At 48.3% G+C, this 21,529-nt stretch overlaps 1 protein-coding gene across 1 annotated transcript in view; it reads right to left on the bottom strand.

The window, feature by feature from the left end:
• The window catches only part of PPARA (peroxisome proliferator activated receptor alpha), a 99,985-nt gene that overhangs the window by 13,049 nt on the left and 65,407 nt on the right, over window positions 1-21,529 (bottom strand). The window contains exons 4-6 of the mRNA XM_003779575.5: window positions 16,178-16,338; window positions 13,113-13,251; window positions 11,510-11,712 (exon numbers count right to left, since the gene is read on the bottom strand). Coding sequence (XP_003779623.2) covers window positions 11,510-11,712; window positions 13,113-13,251; window positions 16,178-16,338 — 503 coding nt within the window. The remainder of the gene's footprint in view (window positions 1-11,509; window positions 11,713-13,112; window positions 13,252-16,177; window positions 16,339-21,529) is intronic.

Here is a 21,529-nt window from a genome sequence, read left to right as displayed (position 1 = left end):
ATATTCTCTGAACTAATGACTATTGCAAGAGGCTTAATTACGATCATTCTTAATTTTACCAGTATATGCGCTTTAGAGGTGAACACCATTATTTAACACTGCTCAATGAATAAATTTGGCATGTAAATACATACAACTCAGAAAGTTGGCATCTATGTAGAAATCAGCAAACAAGCGTTGTTAAACTCTTTAGGGATAAAGTGGAAAAGCCTCGGAATGCCCTTGTTCCTCTCAGTGCAGGAGACTGAAACCTTCACTCGGTGCTCCACATTCTGGAGCAAGTGCCAACTCCCCACAGCCGTGCCTTGTGTGCTCCCATGCCACCTGCATCTAAACCCAGTGGCCTGCCATTTCCTGAAGATCTTGTGGTGGAAGAGGTGGCTGGCCATATTATTTGAAGCCAACATGCTCAGAAGGGATTACATGTGTGGGAGGGCCGGGGAAAATGAGCACAAACACTGCTGTTGGCTGAAATTTACATCTGCGGGTAGAGCAGCAAAGTGACAGCATCTGAGGGATCTCTCTGATTATAGTGTGGTCCACAGCTCAGTGGGCTAAGGTGTTATTTTATTATTTTATTTTATTTTTGAGACAGAGTTTTTTCTCTTGTTGCCCAGGCTGGAGTGCAATGGCACAATCTTGGCTCACTGCAACCTCGGCCTCCCGGCTTCAAGCGATTCTCCTGCCTCAGCCTCCTGAGTAGCTGGGATTACAGGCATGTGCCACCACGCCCAGCTAATTTTGTATTTTTAGTAGTGACGGGGTTATACCATGTTGGTCAGGCTGGTGTCGAACTCCTGACTCAGGTAATCTGCCCACCTCAGCCTCCCAAAGTGCTGGGATTACAGGGGTGAGCCACCGCGCCCGGCCTAAAGTGTTATTTCTAATCACTGCTGGAACAGTGCAGCCCAGAGTGCAGAAGCATCCCAGGGATTTAAAGAATGCCCCCTGCCAGTGGGCAAAACACAACCACTGACAATGCTTCTGACCCACAGCCTGAAGTGTTTCCTGTTTCTGGACTCACAGCACAAAACTGTGTTCAGGGCACCGGTGGAGGTGCCGATAACCATCACACAGATGGTATGGAATGTTTCAACACAACCAGGACTTGCAACATAATGCTGGACAAAAAACCCTGATTCTGCATGTGAGGAAAGGGGATATTTAAAAAATTACTCACAAATGAGTGAAAACATTCTGAATACAATATTCAGAGCCAAGTTTCTAAATAATCTCAAGTCTGATTAACGAAGACTGAAAATGATCTCTTTGAAGCTCAGATTTAAGGAATTAACATTTCTAGGAGGGGCTAGATAATTTTTTTTTTTTTTTTTTGAGACGGAGTCTTGCTCTGTCACCCAGGCTCATTGCAACCTCCGCCTCCGTCCCCTGGGTTCAAGCGATTCTCCTGCCTCAGCCTCCCGAGTAGCTGGGATTATAAGCACACACCACCACGCCCAGCTAATTTTTTGTACTTTAGTAGAGACGAGTTTCATCTTGTTACCCAGGCTGGTCTTGAACTCCTGAGCTCAGGAAATCTGTCCGCCTCGGCCTTCCAAAGTGCAGGCCAGGATTACAAGCGTAAGCCACTGTGCCCGGCCTCTAGGAGGGACTAAATAAATATTTTTAAAGGATCAATGGCAGTATTCCCTCAATTCCAGAAAATACACTGTTAGGCCACCGCCACTTTATTCAGATCACTCGATCTTTCTAAAGTACATTCAGCAGAAATAAAGGTATTAAATAATTTTTTTTTTTTTTTGAGATGGAGTCTCGCTCTGTTGCCCAGGCTGGAGCACAGTGGCACGATCTCGGCTCACTGCAAGCTCTGCCTCCCAGGTTCACGCCATTCTCCTGCCTCAGCCTCCCGAGTAGGTGGGACTACAGGCGCCCGCCACCACGCCCGGCTAATTTTTTTTGTATTTTTAGTATAGACGGGGTTTCACCGTGTTAGCCAGGATGGTCTCGATCTCCTGACCTCGTGATCCGCCCACCTTGGCCTCCCAAAGTGCTGGGATTACAGGTGTGAGCCACCGCGCCCAGCCAATAATTTTTTTAAAAAATGAGTTCTGTTTTAAAAAAATAAGAAATACTGAGTTAAATGAAGTTGGGCCTCCCCAGCTGAGTCTTTAACATGATATATGTGCAGTCTTCCAGAACGAGAATGAGGCTAGGATAAGCAGGGGTTCCTATGGTGTTCGATTACAGAATGCTTGCTGTTATTTATTGTTTTTTGGTAGAGCATCTCCTAGGACAAATGCAGGCCTGGCTATATAATTTGCAGGACCCGAGCAAAAACGCAAATGTGGGACCTCTTGGTTTTTTTGAGACGGAGTCTCGCTCTGTTGCCCAGGTTGGAGTGCAGTGGCGTGATCTCCATTCACTGCAACCTCCACCTCCCAGGTTCAAGTGATTCTCCTGCCTCAGCCTCCTGAGTAGCTGGGATTACAGGCTCCCACCACCATGCCTGGTTAATTTCTGTATTTTTAGTAGAGATGGGGTTTCACCATGTTGGCCAGGCTGGTCTCGAACTCCTGACCTCAGGTGATCCGCCTGCTTCAGCCTCCCAGAGTGTTGGGATGACAGGCGTGAGCCCCCGCACACTGCGGGACCCCTTGTTCAAAGATGATTATGAATTTCAAGAAGGCAACAGCGGAGCGTGAACACCCAAGCCTGGGCCTTTCTAGGCTTGGGGTGTCGTGAAACAGCTTGCGTGCCCCTGAGGCCTGCCCTGGACTAGTTTTATGGGGGATGTACTCTCATAAATGAGGACTTCTGTGGTAACAAATAACTCATTTCATTTTTATAAAATTATCACTTTGGTTTTAGAAAGTGGGCCTCATTTAACAGGGAAAACTGGAGACCACTGAATTCAAAATGAGTGCTACCATGAAGAAATCAATGTTTATTAAAGCTAAAGAGAAATGGTGTTGAAAAACACACTTGCAAATTTGCTAAACTTTATGGATAAACACTCTTGGTAAGATCATTTTACAAAAAAATCTATGCAGCAGCTTATATTTAACTTTGGAATATGCCTTTTATACTCAAGCTTGACTATGAATGTATCTGACATGACAGGCAGTCATTTCAAATAAATGAAATAAAGCACATTATAAAGGTTTTAAACAGTGTGAGGCAGGAAGCTGCCTAGATTTTCCCCAATCACTCCATGCCGAGAGCAGAATACCCCGCTTGCTGCCACACTGGTCCCTGCACACACTCATGTGGCCTGCGAAGCTCAATGATATCACTCATGAGAATTCATCTCTGTTAGCAGCTGTCATCTTTTTGCAAAAAATTAAATGTGGACCAGGCGTAGTAGCTCATGCCTGCAAGGTGGGAGGCCGAGGTAGGTGGATGACCTGAGGTCAGGATTTTGAGACCAGCCTGGCCGACATGGCAAAAGCCCGGGTCTACTAAAAATACAAAAATTAGTCGGGTGTGGTGGCTGGCACCTGTAATCCCAGCTACTTAGGATGCTGAGGCAGGAGAATCGCTTGAACCCAGGAGGGGGAGGTTGCAGTGAGCCGAGATCGCGCCACTGCACTCCAGCCTGGGCAAGAGAGTGAGACTCAGTCTCAAAAATAAATAAATAAAAAAAAAATAAATGTGAAGCACTGGTAGAACTGCTTTGGATGAAATTATTTAATAAGCTCTCTTGGTTATGTTTTACTATACATTTGTAGAAATGGCATAAAATATGAAGCACATTTTTTAATCTAAAGACAACTTAAGTAGTAGGTATAATATTGGACTGTCACACAGCAGGCAACACCCCAAGACATGTGGTATAAGGTCATAGCTGTTGAAAGGAGCAGTCCTATTATAACACGGCACCCTGGAGGTCACCCTTATGCCCAAGCTTCTAAAATGTTAAGAATAATGTTGGAATTCCTCTTTCGAAACTGGTCTTAAAAGCCATGCTCAGCTGCATGTCACAAATTAGTCTCCTTGCTCAACCTTTTTTTTTTTTTTTCTATTTTCTTTTTTTGAGACGCGGTCTTGCTCTGTCACCCAGGCTGGAGTACAGTGGCGCAATCACAGTCCACTGCAGTCTTGACCTCCATCCTCCTGCCTCCGCCTCCTGGGTAGCTGGAACCACAGGCGCACACCACCATGCCCAGCTAACTTTTCATAGAGGAGGTCTCACTATGTTGCCCAAGCCGGCCTTTCTTATTTTTTCAAACAAGACATTTTACTCTGTTTAATCCCCGCTTGCATGGCAGACTAGCTACAACGGACTCACGGTTTGTCTAAAATTCAGTTCTATTCTCAGAGGGTAAAATCTTCCATAACTGAAGCTATTCAAAGACTCTAAAGATAATCCCCAACAATTTGGAGCAATAGGAGAATCTTTGAAATAAACACATGGCATGCCCAATTCCTACTTTCTTCATTTGAACTGTCAGTTCTGATATGTTTGTTAGATTAAAAAGTAGCAGGACGACGTTATTATCACCTTATACGACGTTATTATCACCTTATACGACGTTATTATCACCTTATACTTTCAATTTCTAAAGCCCACATATTCAGTGCTCAAGAATTATTTGGTTGTTTAACTGAACACCACACTCATTTTTTGGAAGGTGCAGTTTGCTTCTTAAGCCCAAAGCAGCTAAGCCTGAGCAACAGTAAGAGTGTGTGTGTGTGTGTGTGCACGTGTGTGTGAGCATGTGTACGCATGTGAGTGTGGGTATACGTGTGAGCATATGCATATATATGTGTGCATGCTTGTATATGTGTGGGTGCATGTGTGTGGGTGCGTGTGTGTGGGTACGTGTGTGTGGGTGCGTGTGTGTTGGTGCGTGTGCGTGGGTGCGTGTGTGTGTGGGTGCGTGTGTATAAGGTGCGTGTGTGGGTGCGTGTGTATAAGGTGCATGTGTGTGGGTGCATGTGTATAAGGCGAGGGTGTGTGTGTGTGTGTGCGTGTGTGTGGGTGCGTGTGTATAAGGTGCGTGTGTGGGTGCGTGTGTATAAGGTGCATGTGTGTGGGTGCGTGTGTATAAGGTGAGGGTGTGTGTGTGGGTGGGTGTGTGTGGGTGCGTGTGTATAAGGTGCATGTGTGTGGGTGCGTGTGTGTGGGTGCATGTGTGTGGGTGCGTGTGTGTGGGTGGGTGCATGTGTATAAGGTGTGTGTGTGTGGGTGCGTGTGTATAAGGTGAGGGTGCGTGTGGGTGCGTGTGTGTGGGTGCGTGTGTGTGTGGGTGCGTGCGTATAAGGTGCATGTGTGTGGGTGCATGTGTGTGGGTGCATGTGTATAAGGTGCGTGTGTATAAGGTGAGGGTGTGTGTGGGTGCGTGTGTGTGTGGGTGCGTGCGTGTGTATAAGGTGCATGTGTGTGGGTGCGTGTGTATAAGGTGTGTGTGTATAAGGTGCGTGTGTGGGTGCGTGTGTGTAAGGTGAGGGTGTGTGTGTGGGTGCATGTGTGTGGGTGCGTGTGTGTGGGTGCATGTGTGTGGGTGTGTGTGTATAAGATGAGGGTGTGTGTATATACATGTATATGTGCAGTGTGTAAGTGCATGTGTGTATACATCTGTGTGAATGCATGTGTTTGCATGTGTGTGTGTATGCATGCGTGTGAGTGTATGGGTGAATGTGGATTTGTGTGTGCCTGGGTGCATGTGTATGAGCATGCATGTGTATGTGTGTGTACACAGGTGTGGGTACATGTGTGAGTGTGTGTGTATCCATGTGTGGGTGCGTGTGTGTGTGTGTGCGTGTGTGGGGGTGGAGGTGCATCTGTGTACATGTGTGGGTGCGTGTGTGTGTGTGTGTACACGTGCATGCATGGATGTGCGAGTGTGTACCCGTGTGAGCATGGATGGTTGTGTGCGTGTGGGTGCATGTGTGTGTCCATGTGCATGTATGGGGGTGGAGGTGCATCTGTGTACACGTGTGGGTGCATGTGTATGTGTGGGTGTGTTTGTGTACACGTGCATGCATGGATGTGTGAGTGTGGGTGCGTGTGCGAGCATGCATGTCGGTGCACGTGTATGTGTGTGTACCTGTGTGTGCAAGGATGTGTGAGTGTGTGTGCATTTGTGCATCACGCAGAAGGCACTGACTCTGCCCAAGCCCCTCAGTCTCATTTTCTGTTGCTTCCTCCAAAGTCTTCTGACGACATTCTCAACCCCTGGCAGGTCAGCATCTTATCTTTTTAGACACTGTTGAAAAGCACCCATTTTTATGCCTCCCTCAGCCCCCTGGCTAAATCAAGGGGCAGTGAGTTCCCCAGAGGCACCCTGCCCCATCATCAAGGGCCCTGACCATTTTCTGGCCCATGGTTCTGAAATCTCAGGGATTCAAACCGTCCCAGTGTCCAGATGGACACAGACATTCTCCATCCACCCCTCACTCCTTTCCTCGGCTAAACCCCACCTTTCCTCAAGCAATGGCATCTATGCGGCTCCATGCAGCGGCCTCCCCCTGCCCCCGCAGCCTCCTCCGTGCACCCTGGCCGGTTCCAACCCCGACCCGAGCCTCCTGGCTGATTCTAGGCCCCCCACAACTCCCACACCGGTTTCAGGCCCCCCAGCATTCTAGCCTGTTCCAGCTCAGCCATGGGGCTTTGCGTCATCTGAAGGCCATGAGCTGATCTTGACAGAAGAAAGGCTTTGGCCACCTCCAAGAGAAATTCAGTCCCCCACTTATAGCAAACCAGTGGGCTGCTTTAAAATTAAAATCTATCCATCCCCTGTGCTTCCCCATCAAGGCTTTGAACATTTCAGGGTTGCTTTCACCCCAGCAGCCCCTGCAGGGAGGAGGCGAGCCTGCCTTCCCCAGCACACAGCCCACCTTCATTACGGTTCGTGTGAATCCATCAGTTTACTGGCCTGGACAGTTCACTGTGCCGCCTCTCATCCCCAAACAGAAATGAAGTCAGCCGCCGGCCCTGAGGTCAATGTGCCTTCCTGAGGCTCTGTGGGGCGTGGCTGGGGCTGTGAGGTCACCCAGGCTGGAAACTGATGAAACGAGGACTGGATGTGGGCCACTGGGCAGAGACCAAGGTGAGTGTTTCCAGCCCGATGCTTGGTCTCCCTAACAGATTTCTCGCCCACAGATGGGGTTGCTTTCTGAGATGTGTAAGGGACACAGGCTATGGTCTTCCACTACCCACCGTAGCCACAAAACCAGAGCTCTGCCAAGAGATTCGGGCAGTGTGGCTTGGTGGTGGGCATCCTGCCAACGGGGCCTTTTCCCAGACTAAGCAGAGAGGGTATCCTGCACTTGAAGGAGCCAGCTCTGGAAAGCCCGTCAGCAGGCTAGGCAGGGAGGAGGGGGCCGTGCCTCCAGCGTCCCGTGCGCAGACAAGGACATGGGGTGGGATGCGACCCTGGCTTGGAGCAAACAGCGTGATCAAACACAAAGAGTCACATGACGGTTGGAGGTTGCCTTGAAAACTGGTACCTATGGTGCTCTGGCTTTGTGGGTGTGGATGGAAGAGGGCATCTGACTCTCGGAAGAGTGCCCGGTTCTCTTTTTCTACAGAAAACCAAATTGTGAACCCCAATCCTAGACTATTCATCTATCATTTCTTTCTCTTGTTTTGAGATGGAGTCTCGCTCTGTCGCCCAGGCTGGAGTGCACTGGTGCGATCTCGGCTCACTGCAACCTCCGCCTCCCAGGTTCACGCCATTCTCCTGCCTCAGCCTCCCGAGGAGATGGGAATACAGGCGCACACTGCCATGCCCGGCTAATTTTTTGTATTTTAGTAGAGATGGGGTTTTACCGTGTTGCCCAGGCTGGTCTCGAACTCCTGAACTCAGACAATCCGCCCTCCTCTGCCTCCCAAAGTGCTGGGATTACAGGCATAAGCATAAGAAACCGCGCCTGGCCCTCTTTTTTTTTTTTTGAGATGGAGTCTCACTCTGTCACCCAGGCTGGAGTGCAGTGGTGTGATCTCGGCTCACTGCAACCTCCACCTTCCAGGTTCAAGCAATTCTCCTGTCTCAGCCTCCCGAGTAGTTGGGATTACAGGTGCCAACGACCATTCCTGGCTAATTTTTGTATTTTTAGTAGAGACAGGGTTTTACCATATTGGTCAGGTTGTTCTCCAACTCCTGACCTCAGGTGATCCACCTGCCTCAGCCTCCCAAAGTGCTGGGATTACAGGCATGAGCCACTGCGCCTGGCCTATTATTTATTTCTTTAAGGCCAAAATGCAAACAGATTCCTGCCTGCAAGTTGCTGCATGTGATCCTCAGCTGAGGGTGATGGGGTTCCTAGAGCTTGGTGGTCTCCAAGGGGAGGTGCAGGAGGACTCCAGGAGTCCCATTTGCACCCAATGGTGGGGGCAGGTTGTTAGGAAGAAAGACAACTTAACTCTGCTTTGAATTTTTTTTAGAGAGTCTCGCTCTGTCGCCTAGGCTGGAGTGCAGTGGCGCAATCATGGCTCGCTGCAGCCTTGAACTCCTGGCCTCAAGGCATCCTCCTGCCTCAACCTCCCAAGTCGCGGGGACTATAGGCATGTGCCACCATGCCTGGCTAATGTTTTTATTTTTTGTAGAGATGTGGTCTTGCCACGTTGCCCAGGTTGGTCTTGAACCCCTGGGCTCAAGCCATCCTCCCATCTCAGCTTCCCAAGTACCTGGGACCACAGGCACATGCCACCATGCCCAGCTAGTTGAAAAAAAAAATCATTTTTTGTAGAGACGAGGTCTCCTTGTGTTGCCTGGTCTTGAACTCTTGGATTGCCTCAAGTGATCCTCCCACCTCAGCCTCCCAAAGTGCTGGGATTACAGTGTGAGCCACTGTGCCCAGCCTGCTTTCAATTCTTAAATCCAAGGGAGAAATATAAGCTGGCAAACAAAAGTTTTAGTCATCCCAATTTTGGGCTGTACTAATCATATCCAGGATAGAGACTCGAAGCTAAAAGTTACCTTTTCTTTCACTCTCATAATCCAGGAAAGTTCTAATTGGGACAAGCCTCTGGGGCTGCCTAGCGTGGGTGTCTGCTGGAAACTTCTAAAATGTCTCGGCCTATTTAATTGGAGAATTCACTGAAGAATTAAAGGACTCAGTAAAGAAGAGGTTTGGTTTGTTCATGAAAGTAAGTAGCTTGTGAAATGCTTTATTTTCCTGTGACTAAAATTCCACCTTGTAATTCCCAATAAAGATTGCTTCAAGCTATTTAATACAAATTAAACCTGTTTCATCATGCTCATAGGAAAATGTCAAAGTATCTTCATTCACCAACTGAGGGCTGGCTCTTCTTTGAAGGTAGCTCTGAGATGTGTTTTGTAATGAAGACAAAGGCTTATTTAACTGTTGGGGAGGGGGAAGGAGGACTTAGGCCAGGCAGGTGGGGACGTGGAGGACGAGCCATGAGGGGCAATTTAGCTGCCTCTGAAAAGGTCCAGAGCTACCTTAAAAGACAGGGTTTCTATAACAGGTGGTCCTTTTCCTTTCTTTCTTTTTTTTAGAGACAGAGTCTCACTCTGTTGCCCAGGCTGGAGTGCAGTGGTGCGATCTCAGCTCACTGCAACCTCCAGCTCCCAGGTTCAAGCAATTCTCCTGCCTCAGCCTCTCAAGTAGCTGGGATTACAGGCAACAGCTACCATGCCCAGCTAATTTTTTGTATTTTTAATAGAGATGGGGTTTCACCATGTTGGCCAGGGTGGTCTCAAACTCCTGACCTCAAGTGATCCACCCACCTCGGCCTCCCAAAGTGCTGGGATTACAGGCGTGAGCCACCACGCCCAGCCGCAACTGGCTTTGTCGCCCAGGCTGGAAGTGCAGTGGCACGATCTTGGCTCACTGCAAGCTCCACCTCCTGGGTTCACGCCATTCTTCTGCCTCAGCTTCCCAAGTAGCTGAGACTACAGGCGCCCGCCACCACGCCCGGCTAATTTTTTGTATTTTTAGTGGAGATGGGGTTTCACCGTGTTAGCCAGGATGGTCTCGATCTCCTGACCTCGTGATCCGCCTGCCTTGGCCTCCCAAAGTGCTGGGATGACAGGCGTGAGCCACCTCGCCCGGCTTACAAGTGGCCCTTTCTAAGCCCCAAGATGTTACTGTCTTTTCACTGAAGGCAGAAAAAGAATGTAGGCATGTTTGTCTGAGAGGGAGGGAGTAGTTTTAGAAGAAAGGACCAAGAGCACATTTTGAGTAGGAAGTAAGTGGTTTCATTTTCTAGCCTTATGAAATGGTTCGGCTGTGTCCCCACCCAAATCTCATGGTGAACTGTAATCCCCAGTGCTGGAGGTGGGGCCTGGGGGGAGGGACTGGATCATGGGGGTGATCCTTCGTGAATGGTTTAGCACCATCCTCTTGGTGCTACTCTAGTGATAGAGTTCTCACAAGATCTGATGGGTGAAAAGTGTGCAGCACCTCCCGTCTCTTGTTTCTGCTGCTGCCATGTAAGACGCCTACTTCCACTTCACCTTCTGCTATGAGTCAAATTCCCTGAGGCCTCCCCAGAAACAGAAGCTTCCTGTACATACAGCCTGTGGGCCACAAGCCAATTAAACCTCTTTTCTTTATAAATTACCAAGTCTCAGGGATTTCTTTATAGCAGACTAATAAACCTTAAAATAGGGATTTATTTTATTATTCTATTTTTTTTTTTTTGAGATAGGGTCTCGAACTGTCACCCAGGCTGGAGTGCAGTGGCATGATCTCAGCTCGCTGTAACCTCTGCCTCCCGGGTTGAAGCAATTCTCATGCCTAAACCACCCGAGTAGCTGGAATTACAGGTGTGTGCCACCCTGCTCAGCTAATTTTTGTATTTTTAGTAGAGATGGGGTTTCTCCATGTTGGCCAGGCTGGTCTCAAACTCCTGGACTTGAGCAATCTGCCCACCTTGGCCTCCCCAGAGTGCCAGGATTACAGGCATGACCCACCTTGCCTGGTCAGGTTTTTTTTTTTTTTTTTAATCCAGTTAATGCTGGGTGCCATGACTCACACCTGTAATGCCAGTGCTTTGGGAGGCCGAGGTGGGAAGATCACTTGAGGCCAGGAGTGTGAGACCAGCCTGGGAAACATCTCATCTCTACCAAAAAACAAAAACAAAACAAAACAAAACAACAACAACAAAAATAGCCAGGTGTGGTGGTGCACACCTGTAGTCCCAGCTCCTTGGGAGGCTGAGGCAGGAGGATTGCTTGAGCCTAGGAGTTCAAGGCTGCAGTGAACTATGATTCCGCCACTGCACTCCAGCCTGGGCAACAGACCAAGAACCTATCTCTATTTAAGAAAAAATGCACCTAAGAAATCATCTTAGTACTTGGTAAGCTATTAAGGTTTTTTTAAAGTGTATTAATTACATAGCCAGTATAACAACTTAGTTGCTAAGAGCTTTGAGGTGGCTCCAAGCAAGAAGAAAGGAGTTGTTGTTAAGCTACAGCTCAGAGTCTCAGAATGAACTACTTCCATCTTCGCTGTCCTTTGCTTAACTGTGGGAGAAATATAATTTTCTCAACATTCAACACATGTGTCCTTAATCATCCTCTACGACACTGGTTCCATGTTGCCAACAGAACCCAGAACAGCCGCAAACACCTACTGGATTGTTACTGGCCTTTCCTGAGAGGATGACCCGGGCTTTGACCTTGTTCATGTTGAAGTTCTTCAGGTAGGCCTCGTAGATTCTCTTGGCCAGAGATTTGAGATCTGCAGTTTCAGAATCTTCTATGTCATGTTCGCAGGTAAGAATTTCTGCTTTCAGTTTTGCTTTTTCAGATCTTGGCATTCGTCCAAAACGAATCGCTAGGGTTTGGAGGGGGAAACACAGGCATGAGCAGTGAGGTCATGACTGCTCGGACAGGGCTGGACGAGGGGCTCCCCCAGGACTTAAACCAGGAATGAAAATTCACAGGCAGTTCAGACCCATCCTTGATTACTATTCGGCTTTCCACTATGGAGAGATGAAAAACTCAAACTCCATACACTGTAGACGTTTAAACAGGTGCAGGCTGAAGGTGACACCATCGTTAACAGGTGCAGGCTGAAGGTGACACCATCGTTCGTCTCATTAGTAAGGTGCACACCACCATCAGGTGCATCATCAACCTTTGAGTGAAGGAGGTGAACGGGGCTTCGGGATGAGTTTATATAATAACTGCTTCTTTTTCCAGAAGGTAGACATGCAACTCTTATGAACGACTTACTTTAGTTACATTCACATCACAATTAGCATGTTCTGAAACTATTATATGATTGGCTAGGAGGAAATTCATAATATGGTGAGATGTTTGAGGTGGCACACCCTTCCTATGGACGAGGTGAACATTCTGTCATTTTGGTGCCTTCCGCTTGGTTTTTCGATTCTGTATCAAAGTCTTACCATTGAAGTTTCTAACAGTGAGTCCAATGCACCACTGAATCTCAGCTATTTGAGACTTTTTCTTTTTTTTTGAGACGGAGTCTCACTCCGTCGCCCAGGCTGAAGTGCAGTGGTGCGATCTCAGCTCACTGCAACCTTCTCCTCCCGGGTTCAAGCTATTCTCCTGTCTCAGCCTCCCAAGTAGCTGGGATTACAGGTGTGCACTACCACGCCCAGCTAATTTTTGTATTTTTAGTAGAGACAGGGTTTTGCCATGTTGGTCAGGCTGGTCTCAAACTCCTGACCTCAAGTGATCCACCCGCCTCGGCCTCTAAAGTGCTGGGATTACAGGTGTGAACCACCGCACCTGGGAGACTTTTATTTTCTTTCTTTCTTTCTTTTTTTTTTTTTTGAGACGGAATCTCCCTCTGTCGCCCAGGCTGGAGTGCAGTGGCGCAATCTCAGCTCACTGCAACCTCCGCCTCCCGGGTTCAAGCTATTCTTCTGCCTCAGCCTCCCGAGTAGCTGGGACTAGAGGCATGCACCACCACACCCAGCTAATTTTTGTATTCTTAGTAGAGACGGGGTTTCACCATATTGGCCAGGCTGGTCTCAAACTCATGACCTGAAGTGATCCACCCACCTCAGCCTCCCAAAGTGCTGGGATTACAGGCGTGAACCACCGCGCCTGGGCAACTTTTATTTTCTTAGGCCACTCTGATTACAAAATGACTTGGGTGTGAAATGTTGAAGCACATTCATCCATAGCTTGGTCTGTTCCCTTGGAGCAAGGAAGGGGAACCGAGGAATGAACTGGGAAAATGTGCGGGGCCACCTTACCTACCGTTGTGTGACATCCCGACAGAAAGGCACTTGTGAAATCGACAATACTGGCATTTGTTTCTGTTCTTTTTCTGGATCTTGCAGCTGCGGTCGCACTTGTCATACACCAGCTTGAGTCGAATCGTTCGCCGAAAGAACCCCTGTGAGGGTAATACACAGTGGATTTAAAGACCTGGGCCACTGAGAAACCAACGCACTTGTTTTACTCACCTTTTTTGTTGCTCATTTATTGTTTCTTTTTAAATGAACAAAATTTACAGAAAAGTTATTCTAGGCCAGGCGTGGTGATCACGCCTGTAATCCCAGCACTTTGGGAGGCCAAGGCGGGTGGATCACCTGAGGTCAGGAGTTCGAGACCAGCCTAGCCAACATGGTGAAACCCTGTCTCTACTAAAAATACAAAAATTAGCCGGGCGTGGTGGTGTAAGTCTGTAGTCCCAGCTACTCGGGAGGCTGAGGCAGGAGAAACACTTGAACCTGGGAGGCAGAGGTTGCAGTGAGCTGAGATTGTGCCACTGCACTCTATCTAGCCTGCGCGACAGAATGAGACTCCATCTCAAAAAAAAAAAAAAAAGAAAAAGAAAAAAGAAAGAAATAGTTCTTCTAAGAAGTCTGAAATGATTAGGACAAATACAGAACTTTAAATGTCGTTACATTTAATGTGAAAAACAATAAAATGAGGCAGCATTCAAAGTCATTTCAAAATGCCCTCATCTGACTTGGGAAAACACAATTATAGTTTTCCAAAGAGTTACTCAGCCTTGTTACAATGTATATGAATGTAACTATCCCCAGCATTGTGACATTTCCATATTTGTGACTAAAGACTTTCTAAGAATTTTTGTAAGAGTATATTAACTCCCTCAAAGACAAAAATTATAATAAAAGGAAGCCAGCTGTTTGTAAACAATTTTCTTGCTGTGTAAAAGCATCTTAAACTCTACCCAGCAAGAAACAATGTTACTAAATAGTCCATAAAAAACAAAACTAAATGAGTAATTAATCATGGCCCTAAGGAAAAGGCCACTTTATAAGGAGCTTTTTCAAAGGTATGTGGTTAGAAAACTTGCGAAGGAGTTCATTTTTGCTTTGGGTTCTTTTTTCTCTTTGCTTTTAAGTCATTCTTCTATATTTTTGCCACAGTGGGTCTGCTTGGCCCGCGGGAGAGGGACAGCAGGGGAAGGTGAGGGGCAGGCTGACGTCTTCACAATGTCCTTACCTAGGGTTGCACAGTGGGGAGGCTGAGGAACGCATGGGGTTAGGATGGGAAGGGTGGGGAGACAGGCTTCTAGACGGCAGAGTGCCACAGTGTCCTGGCTGTGAGGTGCTCCCTGTGGCCCAGGCCTCTGAGGCTAGGCCTGGCTCGGGGCAGAATGCTGGTGTTCCAAGATCGTACATTGTGCCAGAAAGGCGGTGGCATTTTCCAAGTTAGTGAACAGCTGCAGCGTGCACCGTGAGAAGGGATTTCTGATTCAAACCAAACATTCAGATGATGGTCTCCCACATATCACGTACATAAGGCGCCAGACTTGAGCACGTCTGTGCAACCCTAAAGGGACGCTGCTGCAGGAGCTCTCCTCATCACCACGCTGGCAAACACGGAAGGGCCACCAGTCCAGCTGGCAGCATGCGGGACAACAGGGCCTGCCTTCATGCACACCTGGCCCAGGTCACATCTGTTTAGGGCAGGCTGAGCCAGCAGGAGGATGAAGATGCACAGGGGGTTCCTGTGGCTTGAATCAGGTGGAGAAGCCCCTGATGTGCAGGAAGGAACTGCCGGGGGGCAGGAGCAGCCAGTTTCTGGTTCCAGTCCCTGCTGCTGGGGGCTGTGGGACCCTAAGCAAGATACTCTGTATCTCTGATGGCCAACTTCCCCGGCAGGAGCATGAGAACACCTGCCCCACCTGGCCTTCAGGGAAGGTCCAGAGATCAACGGTAACGGCTCTCTGTCTTGTATTCGAATGAAGTGATGTTCTTAATGTGGCTTATTTTCTTTTCTCTCTCTTTTTTTTTTTGAGACGAAGTTTTACTCTTGTCGCCTAGGCTGGAGTGCAATGGCTCGATCTCAGCTCACTGCAACATCCACTTCCTGGGTTCAAGCAATTCTCCTGCTTCAGCCTCCCAAGTAGCTGGGATTACAGGCACCCGCCACCACACCTGGCTAATTTTTGTATTTTTAGTAGAGACAGGGTTTCGCCATGTTGGCCAGGCTGGTCTTGAACTCCTGACCTCAGGTGATCCAGCTGCCTCGGCCTCCCAAAGTGCTGGGATTACAGGCATAAGCCACCGCACCCGGTCCAATGTGGCTTATTTTCTTTTAAAGAACACACTTCTCTAAGTATTTACAAAGCACAGAGGAACCATTTGTCCTAGACTCTCTAAAGCAGCAATCCCCAAACTTTTTGGCACCAGGGACCGGTTTCATGGAAGACAATTTTTCCACAGATGGGGGTAGGGAGGGATGGTTTCAGGATGAAACTGTTCCACCTCGGAACATCAAGTATTAGATTCTCATAAGGGGCGTACAAGCTAGATTCCTCAAATATGCAGTTCACAACAGGGCTTACGCTCTCAGGGTTTCTGTGCTATAAAGAGATGCTAATCTATCACTGAGGTCAGTTTCCTTTTCTTTTTCTTTCTTTCTTTCTTTTTTTTTTTTAAGATGGAGTCTCACTCTTGTTGCCCAGGCTGGAGTGCAGTGGCACAATCTTGGCTCACTGCAACCTCTGGCTCCTGGGTTCAAGCGATTCTCCTGTCTTTGCCTCTTGAGTAGCTGGGATTACAGGCGCCCACCACCACGCCTGGCTAACTTTTTTTGTATTTTTAGTAGAGACAGGGTTTCATCATGTTGGCCAGGCTGGTCTCGAACTCCTGATCTCAGGTGATCCACCCATCTCGGTCTCCTAAAGTGCTGGAATTAAAGGCGTGAGATATCGCGCCTGGCCTGAAGTCAGTTTCTTATCCGGGACTTTCTGCAATCTCTCAGTAATGACTGCCATTTGCTATAAAAGTAACCATAAGTAGTTGATGGTGGCAGCCACCGGCCCTGTTCCAGCTCCCCTCTACCTTGCAGCCTTCACACGCGTGGACTCCGTAATGGTAGCCTGAGGCCTTGTCCCCGCAGATTCTACATTCGATGTTCAATGCTCCACTGGGGGACTCGTCCACGCTGCCGGGGACCACAGGATAAGTCACCGAGGAGGGGCTCGAAGCTGGTGAAAGCGTGTCTGGGGGAAAAAGAGGAGAGACGGATGAATAGTCCAGGCATCACTATCCTGTGTCTGAACCGGGTCTATGAGGATGTGATTTCGCATATGAGGCATCTACTGCTGAGGCATAAACCTCAGAACACCATGCAGGGCCGGGCCCTGCCTCTGGGTCACACCCTCTTGCACTCCTACAGCTGCCATTGTGCTGTGCTCCCAAAGCCAGCATGCTCGCTCTCTCTGCTGCTGAGCTGACCCCGAGTTCCAGACCCACACACCTCAGATCACACATCCCTGGACCCGCACATCTCCGCCCCACATATCTCCGGGCCTGCGCGTCTCCCATCCACACATCCCGCCCCGCACATCTCATTCCCACATCTTCGATCTGAGCATCTCCGATCCGCGCATCTCCACTCCGCGCATCTCCGGACCTGCACATCTCCGATCCACACATCTTCAGATTCGCAATCTTTGGAACCGCACATCTCTGGACCCACGCATCTCTGGACCCGCGCGTCTCTAGACCCGTGGATCTCCGGACCCGTGGATCTCCAAACCCGGGCATCTCCGATAAGCTCATCTCTGCTCTGCACATCTCCAGACCCGCACATCTCCGGACCCCCGCATCTCTGGACCCCCGCATCTCCTGACCCCACAACACCTCCTGATCCGCACATCTCCGCTCGGCACATTTCCGGACCCACGCATCTCCGATTCGCCCATCTCCTGATGTGCGCATCTCCGGACCCGCGCATCTCCTAGCCCTCCACATCTCCGATCCGCACATCTCGGGACTGGCACTTCTCCTGATCCGCACATCTCCGGACCCCCACATCTCCGATCTGCACCTCTGGGTACCCGCACATCTCCGGACCCACACATCGGACCCGCACATCTCGGGCCTGCACATCTCCGCTGCACACATCTCCAGACCTGCACATCTATGGGCCCGCGCCTTGCCATCCCGCCGCATACCTCACCCTGCAGGACTCCCCATGCCCCCGCGCTGACAGTGCCACACAGAACTCGTTTTGTTTGCTTCCTTCCTTCCAGTTCTTCCGCAATTGTTAACTCAGTAAATGGCACCAGAATACAGTATAAAAATCTGTGTGGGTAACAGCAAATGCACAATCCGTGAAAGAGAAAATATAAGTTGAAATCTATGAAAGCTAATGAAATCTTCTGCTCTGCAAAAGACATTGCTAAGAAAATTAAAGACAAGCCACAGACTGGGAGAAAATATTTTCAATACACATGTGGTAATATACAAAGAGGTCTTAAAACAAACAACTGAATTGAAAAATGGGGGCCAGGCGCGGTGGCTCACGCCTGTAATCCCAGCACTTTGGGAGGCCGGGGCAAGCGGATCACGAGGTCAGGACATCGAGACCATCCTGGCTAACACGGTGAAACCCCGTCTCTACTAAAAATACAAAAAAATTAGCCGGGCGTGGTGGTGGGCGCCTGTAGTCCCAGCTACGAGGGAGGCTGAGGCAGGAGAATGGCGTGAACCCGGGAGACGGAGCTTGCAGTGAGTTGAGATCGCGCCACTGCACTCCAGCCTGAGCGACAGAGTGAGACTTCATCTCAAAAAAACAAAAAAAAGAAAAGAAAAAAAAAGAAAAAATTAGCGCGCCATGGTGGTGTGCGCCTGTAGTCCCAGCTACTTGGGAGGCTGAGGCAGGGGAATCGCTTGAACCCGGGAGGCAAAGGTTATAGTGAGCTGAGATCGCGCCACTGCACTCCAGCCTGGCAACAGAGCAAGACTCTGTCTCAAAAGGAATAAAAAAAAAAAAAGAAAATGGGCAAAAGATCTGAACATCTGAACAGTCACTTCAGCAAGGATGATATACAGATGGCAAGTAAGCATATGAAACCATGCTCAGCATGATATGTCATCGGGGCACTGAGAATGAGAACAACAATGTGGTGTCACCACACACCTGCTAGGATGACTAAAATCCACAAAACTGACGTCATCAAATCTGGTGAGGATGTGGAGGAACAGGAACCCCCATTCATTGCTGTTGGGAATGCAACATGAGACAGCCCCCTTGGAGGACATTCTGGCAGTTTCTGACAAAGCAAAGCAGTTTTACTGTATGACGGAATCACAATCTTAGGTATTTGTCCAACTGATTTGAAAACTTCTGTCCACACAAAACCTACACATGTTTACAGCAGCTTTATTCTTTTTCTTTTTGGGACAGAGTCTCATTGTGTCACCCAGGCTGGAGTGCAGTGGCACGATCTCAGCTCACTGCAACCTCTGCCTCCAGGTTGAAGTGATTCTCCTGCCTCAGCCTTCCAAGTAGCTGGGATTACAGGTGCCCATTACCATGCCCGGCTAATTTTTGTATTTTTAGTAGAGACAGCATTTCACCATGTTGGCCAGGCTGGTCTCAAACTCCTGACCTCAAGTGATCTGCCCACCTTGGCCTCCCAAAGTGCTGGGATTACAGATGTGAGCCACTGCGCGTGGCCAGCTTTATTCTTAATTGCCAAAAATTGGAAGCAACCAAGATGCCCTTAGATAGGTGAATAGATATACAAACTGTGGTACAAACAGACAGTGGGAACTCATTCAGTGTAAAAAGAAATGAGATATCAAGCCATGGAAAGACATGGATGACTCTTAAATGCATATTGCTATGAAAGAAGCCAGTCTGAAAAGGCTACATACTATATGATTTCAAATTCATGGCATTCTGGAAAAGACAAAATTATAGCAATGGTAAAAAGAACCATTTCTGGGCTGGCTGGGGGTGCAAAAGGCAGGGTTGAATAGGTGAAGCATGGGGTTTTTTGATGTGGTGAAACTATTCCTATGAAAATGTAACAGTGGTCTGGGCATGGTGGCTCATGCCTGTCATCCCAGCACTTTGGGAGGCCGAGGCCGGCAGATCACTTGAGCTCAGGAGTTTGAGACCAGCCTGGGCAACATGGTGAAACCCTATCTTTACAAAAAATACAAAAATTTGCTGGGCGTGACGGTGTGCACCTGTAATCCCAGCTACTTGGGAGGCTGAGGTGGGAGGATCACCTGAGCCCTGGGAGGCTGAGGCTACAGTGAGCTGAGATTATGCTGCCACTGTACTCCAGCCTGGGTGTCACAGTGAGACCACCATCAAAGGAGAGGAGAGGAGACAAGAGGAGAGGAGAGGAGATGAGAGGAGAGGAGAGGAGAGGAGAGGAGAGGAGAGGAGAGGAGAGGGAAAGAGAAAGAAAGGAAAGGAAAGAGAGAGACTGGGTGTGGTGGCTCACGCCTGTAATCCCAACACTTTGGGAGGCTGAGGTGGGTGGATCACGAGGTCAGGAGTTCGAGACCAGCCTGGCCCACATAGTGAAATATCGTCTTTTGTATTTTGTAAAAATACAAAAAATTAGTCAGGGGTGGTGGTGCATGCCTGTAGTCCCAGCTACTCGGGAAGCTGAGGCAGCAGAATGGCTTGAACCCAGGAGATGGAGGTTGCAGTGAGCCGAGATTGCGCCACTGCACTCCAGCCTGGGTGACAGAGCAAGACAAGAAGGCAAGAAAGCAAGAAAGAGAGAGAAGGAAAATGTAGTGGTGGATACATGACACTATGCATTTGTGAAAACCCACAGAACTTTATAGTTCAGATTGAACCTAATGTGTACAAATAAAACAAAAATAACTTAGGAGGTTGGAGGATCCCAGGGTGAAATGCAGAATGTAACAAAACAATCTAACTGTGCTACGAATGTAGGAAACAATCTCAGGGAAAAAAGCGGGGGCAGGTGCGGAAAGGCGCTGTACCGAATAATTTGGAATGATTGGAATCTGTAAGACTAAAGGCAAAAGGATCTGCCCATAAACACTGTGCTCTAGCTGATGAAGTTTTTTTCCCACAGGGTGTGGGTTAACAATTCTGATGCCACTGTACAGGTATACTGAAAATGAACAATGAATTCAAGGAATGGTGAAGTTGAAGACAGGCAAGTGGAGGAGGCTAGAACAATCCTTCTGGTAACAGATGAGGGCTGGAGACATCAGCACACACTCATGTTTGGGTTAATACAGCTACAGATGGCCACAGACAGAAATACCGATAGATTCCTGTATATACATAGGTTAGTATGTATACATATATGTATTTGCTCTGTCAACTGAGAGCCTAAAAAAGGGATACTTCAGCAGCAACCTGAAATGATGATAGTGAACGCTGCCTGTGACCCACATGGAGCTGGATATAGTCCTGTTCTCGCCTCCTACAGTGGAAGATCGCTGAAGTCATGGGGCATCAGGTAAAGAGCTCAAAGTGGTTTTGCCTCAGCAGTGGGGCAGTTATCTCTAAAATAAACACTGTGATGGTCTCATCTAATGAAGCTGAAAAACAGGACCTGAAAGGATCAAACATTTTCCAAGTAACTTAATTGCATCTCAGAACAAAGTTCAGGAATATTTACAGGAAATCAAAAATATCCATCACCCAATAAAATTCCCAACATGTGACATCCAATGAAAACAATTGGCTGGGCACAGTGGCTCATGGCTGTAATCCTAGCACTTTGGGAGGCCAAGGTGGGCGGATCACTTGAGGTCAAGAGTTCAAAACCAGCTTGGCCATCATAGAGAAACACCGTCTCTGCTAAAAACACAAAAAATTATCTGGGCATGGTGGTGAGCACCTGTAATCCCAGCTACTTGGGAGGTTGAGGCAGGAGAATCACTTGAACCCAGGAGGTGGAGGTTGCAATGAGCTGAGATTGTGCCATCGCACTCCAGCCTGGGTGAGAGAGCAAGACTCCATCTCCAAAAAAAAAAAAAAAGAAAAAAAATTACAGGACACATGAAGAATCAGAAAAATATGACCCATGACAAGGAGAAAAATAACTGAATAGAAAGGGACTCAGAAGTGACACAGATGATAGAAATTGTGGCTAAGAGTTGTTTTCTTTTTTTTTTGAGATGGAGGTTTGCTCTTGTTGCCCAGGCTGGAGTGCGATGGTGTGATCTCAGCTCACCTCAACCTCTGCCTCCCGGGTTCAAGCAATTCTCCTGCCTCAGCCTCCTGAGTAGCTAGGATTACAGGCATGTGCCACTGTGCCTGGCTAATTTTGTATTTTTTGTAGAGACGGGGTTTCTCCATGTTGGTCAGGCTGGTCTCGAACTCCCGACCTCAGATGATTTCCCAATCTTGGCCTCAAGACATTTCTAAAAAGTTATTCTGGGCTGGGTACAGTGGTT

This window comes from Pongo abelii, chromosome 23 (genome assembly GCF_028885655.2).
Source record: "Pongo abelii isolate AG06213 chromosome 23, NHGRI_mPonAbe1-v2.0_pri, whole genome shotgun sequence".
NCBI classification, from domain to species: Eukaryota; Metazoa; Chordata; class Mammalia; order Primates; family Hominidae; genus Pongo; species Pongo abelii.
Note: the sequence above shows the minus strand (reverse complement) of the source record. Positions and strands in the feature narration are given on the sequence as shown.